Genomic DNA, 6,639 nt, shown 5'->3' on the forward strand with positions numbered 1-6,639 from the left:
GTCTCACTCTGTCGCCCAGGCGCAGTGGCGTGATCTTGGCTCACTGCAACCTCCACCTCCTGGGTTCAAACAATTCTCCTGCCTCAGCCTCCTGAGTAGCTGGGATTACAGGTGCATGCCACCATGCCTGGCTAATTTTTGTATTTTTAGTAGAGATGGGGTTTCACCATATTGGCCAGGCTGGTCTCGATCTCCTGACCTCAAATGATCTGCCCACCTCACCTCCCAAAGTGCTGAGATTACAGGTGTGAGCCACCATACTGGACCCCAAAGTTTTTTTAAATGTAGGCAGATTCAAATCTTGTTTTTCATTTAAGGGAAGATTTATTGAATTACAGTTGTTTTAATTTGTTCTGTTCCCATGTTTGGGTTTTCTTCTTCAGGACCTCCTATTATACCTCTGTTGAATCTTCTTTGTCTCTCTTCAATACATCTCATTTTCTCTCAAATCCAATTAACTTCTTTCTTCATATATTTTTTACTTTTAAAATTCTCCCCCTTTTTATCTTTTTCTTGTAATTATCATTATGTTTTTTAATTGTGATTCTCTTAGGTATTCTTCAATTTTAATATAGTTTTCCCTTATTTTTTTATTTTATTTTATTTTTTTTGCAGTATTCTGTTACCAGTATTCTGGGTTTTCTAATTTTATTTATATTGTTTTGTGACCTGTATTTTCTTAACATCTTTCAGTTTTCTGTTTTTGAATACTGATTATAATTTTTTTTAACTGTTTTGTATAACTTACTTTTTGGTGCGTTTTCATTATCTGAAAGGAGTTTAACCTACTTCTTGTTCTCTTTTCCTTGTAATAACTTTGTATGGGATTTGACCTAGAAAAAAACTTTTCTGCTGTTCATTTTCACATAAAATTAGTTTTGCTGAAGTTTTAGTGAGGCATGGTTCAGGATGACTTTCCTAATTTAACAGAGCTCTCTCTTCCACTGTTTTTGTGAAGTCTTCAAAATATATGGTGGCTTGCTTTCTGAGAGCTCCTGCCTCTCATCCCTTTTCTACTTTTTATCTAGACCTTCCCATTCCTTTCTCTATATTCCCCCTGTCTGCTTAATTTCAATTCTGTTCTCAGAATAGTCTCCTTCATGTTGTGCCCTGTCCTGTTAGGGAGCTTGACTGATCAATTTCAAAAGTTCAAGAGGCTCAGGCTGTTTTAGCTCATCTCCAGATTAACCAAGAATGACCTTGCACTCACCTGTCATTGGACTGAGCAGTTTCTCGCAGTTTCTCACAGTTTCAGCTGCTGTTCTCAGATTGTTCCATATGCTTTTCACCGAGTACCTATTAGCCATTTTGACATCCTCCTGTTCTCAAATTCACTGGATACCCCACTGTTTCTATTGGCCTTCTCTCATCCAAACATGAACTCTGTAAGAACTTGTGGCTGTTGGTAATTTGTATTGTATTGTAACCACTTGTATTTAAGGATTCATTAGGACATCTAACTTTGATGTCTATGTGATTTTTATTTTATTATTTAATTGCTTCATCCAGTTTTACATGAGAATTCAGGGAGATTCAAAAATCATGTTGTGGCTATCATTATCTTCCCAGAACTCCAAGTTATTATTTTTAGTATGAAGATGCATTCACCATGAAAACCATCATTTTCTCTTAGGATAAAGTCCTAGATGGCTTTCCCTGACTTACCTTCCCAGTTGTACCTTTATTTTTCTTTATTATTATTATTTGAGATGAAGTCGCGCTCTGTCATCCAGGCTGGAATGCAGTGACACGATTTCAGTTCACTGCAACCTCCACCTCCTGAGTTCAAGTGATTCTCTTGCCTCAGCCTCCCAAGTAGCTGGGACTACAGGCATGCACCACCATACCTGACTAATTTTTATATTTTTAGTAGAGACGGGGTTTTGCCATGTTGGCCAGGCTGGTCTCAAACTCCTGACCCCCGGTGATCCACCTGCCTCAGCATCCCAAAGTGCTGGGATTACAGGCATGACCCACCACGCCTAGCCACCAATTGTACCTTTAGTCACTCTTCCCATCTTCACTAAACTGCAGCAACATTCGCTTCTGTTCTGCTGAGATGCTTTCTCTCACACACTCTCATCTCTCTTGAATAATTTCAGGTATGAGTTTAAATGTTATATCCTTATTTCTATTATATACTTAATGTACTTACCCTTTGCAGCATTTTTACCTTTGTAATGATTATGTAATGATTAACTCATTATGGAATTATTTACATCTACTTTAAGTCCTTGTGGGCAGAGTGTGTATGACTTTTATTCTTTGTTGCATCTTTAGAATTTGGCACAGTGACTCACACATAGTAAGTGCTTAATAAATGAGAGATGGAGGAAAGACACAGGAGAAAACTATTAACTGAATACCTACAATAGACCTCTAGATGCATTATTTATGCCTCGTAGCACCATGGCAGGATAGGCATCCTTAGTCCTAGTTTTTGCATAAATATCTGAGGACCAGAAAATTTAAGACGCACACTTAGTAGCAACGGAGTCAGGATTAGGACCCAGTACCTGTCTGGCTCTGAGTCTCTCTGGGGCCTCATTCCTGATTGCCTAAACTTACCTCTAACCCACTCTGGATCAGTGCAGCTGGACATCAATTCAGGCACTCCCAACAGTGGATTAGAGGCCCCAGTGTAGCTCCTGACATGGTCAGAATGGGTTTAAGATATGGAAAGACAGGGACTTTGGGGGCCCCTCTGTAGGATGGGAGAACTGAGGAATAGAGTAAGAAGGGAAAAACGTCCCTTCCACAAAGCCTCACTGGGTCACTGAGCTGTGAGAAGGACTCAAAAGATGCCCAAGATGAATTCTACCCTTAAGAGGATTGCAGTTTCCTTAGGATGCAGGCTTGACAAAAATAAACCAAAGCACAAACAACAGTAGGCAGGAATACCATGATCAAATAAGATGTTTTAGGTTACAGATGGAACTGTCCATGAGAGCTGAAGAGGTAGTGGAATTTTGTGGCAGAGAAGGGAATTAGGCTAAGCATTACACAAACATATAACGAAGGGCAGTGGTAGATATGGGGCAGTGATGGCTCTCCAGGTAAGAACTATATGGACAGGTATGGAGATGATGAGAAACCAAGCCAAGCGTTGGTGTGAGAGAGAGTGGGAGAGTCAGGACCAGCCGAGAAGAGCTGACCAACTTGCAATTTGGTCAACAGTTCAGGGATTTACTTTCCACTGGGTGAGCAGTTATTTTTTGTTTGTTTTTTGTTTTTGTTTTTGTTTTTTTGAGATGGAGTCTTGCTCTGTCGCCCAGGCTGGAGTGCAGTGGCACGATCTCACCTCACTGTAGTCTCTGCCTCCTGCAATCCTCCCGCCTCAAGCAATCCTCCTGCCTCAGCCTCCTGAGTAGCTGGGATTACAGGTGCGTGCCACCACGCCCAGCTAATTTTTTGTATTTTTACTACAGATGGGGTCGCACCATGTTAGCCAGGATCTCCTGGCTAACTCCTGACCTCATGATCCACCTCCCTTGGCCTCCCAAAGTGCTGGGATTACAGGCGTGAGCCACCGTGCCCAGCTGGGTGAGCAGTTTTAATTGCAGAGAGATGTCCTATTGTGGTCAGATTCAGTCATACGAGTTGGTATTCTCCCAAAACTGGAGCCAAAATTGAGTGCTTGATGCTTACCATGCTCTGGGATAGTAGATTTACATATATTATCTCTTCTGATTCTCACCACAAGGACTGTCATCACAATTTTACCCATGAAGAAACAAGAAGGACAGAGAAGTGATGTAACTTTTCCTAAGTTACAAAGACAGCAAGTGTTAGAGCTGTTAAACCCAGAGAGCTGACTCCAAATGCACACTCTCTCTATTTTGGTTTGTTTGTTTGTTTGTTTGCTTATTTTGAGACAGAGTCTCACTCTATCACCCAGGCTGGAGTGCAGTGGCACGATCTCAGCTCCCTGCAACCTCCACTTCCCAGGTTCAAGCGATTCTTAAGCCTCAGCCTTCCGAGTAGCTGGGACTACAGGCACCCGCCACCATGCCTGGCTAAGTTTTGTATTTTTAGTAGAGATGGGGTTTTACCATGTTAGCCAGGATGCTCTCAATCTCTTGACCTCGTGATCCACCTGCCTCAGTCTCCCAAAGTGCTGGGATTACAGGCGTGAGCTACCGAGCCTGGTCAGAAAGTGTTATTTTCATCAATACTAATAACAACAACCATGATAGCATCTGGTCACACAGCAATTATGATACGCAAGCACAGGCCGACTGCTCAGGGCATGTTGATGCCTTTGCCAGGGTCACACCGCAAGCTGTATAGACCCCAGGGCATCTCCAGGGGCAGCGGAGAGGGCAGCAGAGAAGTGGAGATCGATGGCCATGGGAGTGCAGGGATGGTGGCCAAACAAGTATAATGTTGATGACACAACCTAGGCTTTCCTGATTCCTCAGGTAGAGATCGTGATGTCCCTGCTTGGAATGTTTTGTCCCCCTCTGTTTGAAACCATCGCTCTCCTAGAGAATTACCACCCACGCACTGGACTGAAGTGGCAGCTGGGACGCATCTTTGCACTCTTCCTGGGGAACCTCTACACGTTTCTCTTGGCCCTGATGGATGATGTCCACCTCAAGGTAAAAACCACAACGCCCTCCACCCCACTGCAATTCCTGGTGCCCATAGTATTTTCTTTTTTAATATAATAATTTCATTATATATAATTCATATTAATTAAATAAATGTAAATTCAGAAAATAAAATTAAAAAAAAACTCCTCAGAATCTATGACCCAAAGATGACCATTGTTAACCCTTTCCTATTGTTTTTTACTGTCTTCTTCTCTGGTTGTCTTTTTTCACACCATATACATGTCATTTGATACCTTAATATTTTATCTTTAGCCTTTTCCACACTGTTTCAGAGCTGCCATAAATGATTAACAGCCAAGTAATTGTCCTCTAAGGTGCTATGTCATGACTTAACCATTCATCAATGCTCACCACACAATTATGGAGCACCCACAATGGCAGGCCCTGGGGTAGAGCAGACAGGAAGACACAGTCCTGTCCCAAGTGTGTTCACACTCTGGGCCAGGAGACAGACTTCATTACAGCACTCTGTGGGATGTGCATCAGTAGGGGTAAGCCCAGGGCAGCATGGCAGTGCACAGGAGAAGCTCCAGATCCTACCCTGGGAACCTTAGCAGACACTGGAAAAGGCAGAGGGAACAGCTGGGTCAACAGGGAACTAGATGATGGCTGAACAATGGAGTGGAGCAGAAGAGTGAAAAAAATAGAGCAAGGGAGGGCCTGATTATGCTGATGCCCCTCTTCTCCACCTCTTCCCTCCTTATTATTGAGCAGTAGGAACTTTTTCCTGATGCTAACAGAAAATTATTCTAAGCACGGAAGTGACTGAATCTGGCCCTAACCTCCCCTCCCGGCTCATCTCTGGCTTCCCTTCTTCCCAGGAGACTGCTCTACTCTCCTGAGCCTCACATTTCTGCCACAGGGCAAAATTCTCTCTTGCCTCTCTCTCCACCCCTCTCCTCATGTTTGATTAGTTGACTAATCCTCCTTGAGGTTTTGGCCCAGATGTCACCACCTCCAGGAAGTCTTTTGTGGCCCCCATTGTGTGATGTGGATGCTCCTTCTCCCAGAGATAATTTCCCACAGCTCGTATCGCTCTATTCTGTAATTGCCTGTTCATCTCCATCATTTACTAGACTCTAACCTTTCTGAGCAAAGCTCCATCTCTCTTGGTCACTCCTGTATCACCACTACTTTATATGCACAGAAGAAACCCTGAATAAATCATTTTCAAGAGAATAATGAATGACTGGATAAATACATGAATGGATGGATGAATGCTTGGATGGATGGATGGATGGATGGATGGATGGATGGATGGACAGACAGATGGTGACTTAGAGTAGAAGATACCTTCATGGGAAAGACGCAAAGACTACAGCCTCTCCTGTACATATTGAAAGCCTGAGGAGGGAATTTCTGGAAGGACTCTGTCCAGGGGTAGAGCAGAAGCTAGATGGTAGGGTTGTGGCATTTGCTCGCTTTCATTGTTCTTACAGAAACAGTTGGACCATCCCTGGCTCCTTCCTACCCCACACCTCCATCTTCTGTTCTAGCTTGCTAATGAAGAGACAATAAAGAACATCACTCACTGGACTCTGTTTAACTATTATAACTCTTCTGGTTGGAATGAGAGTGTCCCCCGACCACCCCTGCACCCTGCAGATGTGCCCCGGGGTTCTTGCTGGGAGACAGCTGTGGGCATTGTGAGTAGTTATACTCTCTCTGAAAAGGTGACCCCTGTTCTTGGTTCTTTGTTATTCCCTCCTTGATGTTTCCATTTGCAGAATAAACCTGAAAACTTACCAGCTGTTCATCCAGCAAACATTTTATAATCATCTTGGAAGAAATAAAATTACCAAAGCAGATCCTGTGCCCCCCCAGGAACTCCAAATCTGTTTGGTGTCTCAAAGGTTGTGATGTTGTCTGGTAGATATTTTCAATTTTTCCAGAAAAATAGTAAATTATGTCTATAATATAAATGCAGAGAAAGCTTTGTCCTTCAGTTTTTGGTCCTTCTTTTATGTGCCTCTGTGCAAAACCTGTTTTATTTTCTCTATATATCAAAAAAAAAAAAAAAAAA

At 42.7% G+C, this 6,639-nt stretch overlaps 1 protein-coding gene across 1 annotated transcript in view; it reads left to right on the plus strand.

Moving 5' to 3' along the window:
• TMC2 (transmembrane channel like 2) overlaps nt 1-6,639 on the plus strand; it is a 124,656-nt gene that overhangs the window by 79,711 nt on the left and 38,306 nt on the right. The window contains 2 exon segments of the mRNA XM_017872526.1: nt 4,422-4,601; nt 6,113-6,262. Of these exon segments, the coding sequence (XP_017728015.1) occupies nt 4,422-4,601; nt 6,113-6,262 (330 nt within the window).

This window comes from Rhinopithecus bieti, unplaced genomic scaffold (assembly GCF_001698545.2).
Source record: "Rhinopithecus bieti isolate Rb0 unplaced genomic scaffold, ASM169854v2 scaffold_7580, whole genome shotgun sequence".
In the NCBI taxonomy this organism is placed as follows: Eukaryota; Metazoa; Chordata; class Mammalia; order Primates; family Cercopithecidae; genus Rhinopithecus; species Rhinopithecus bieti.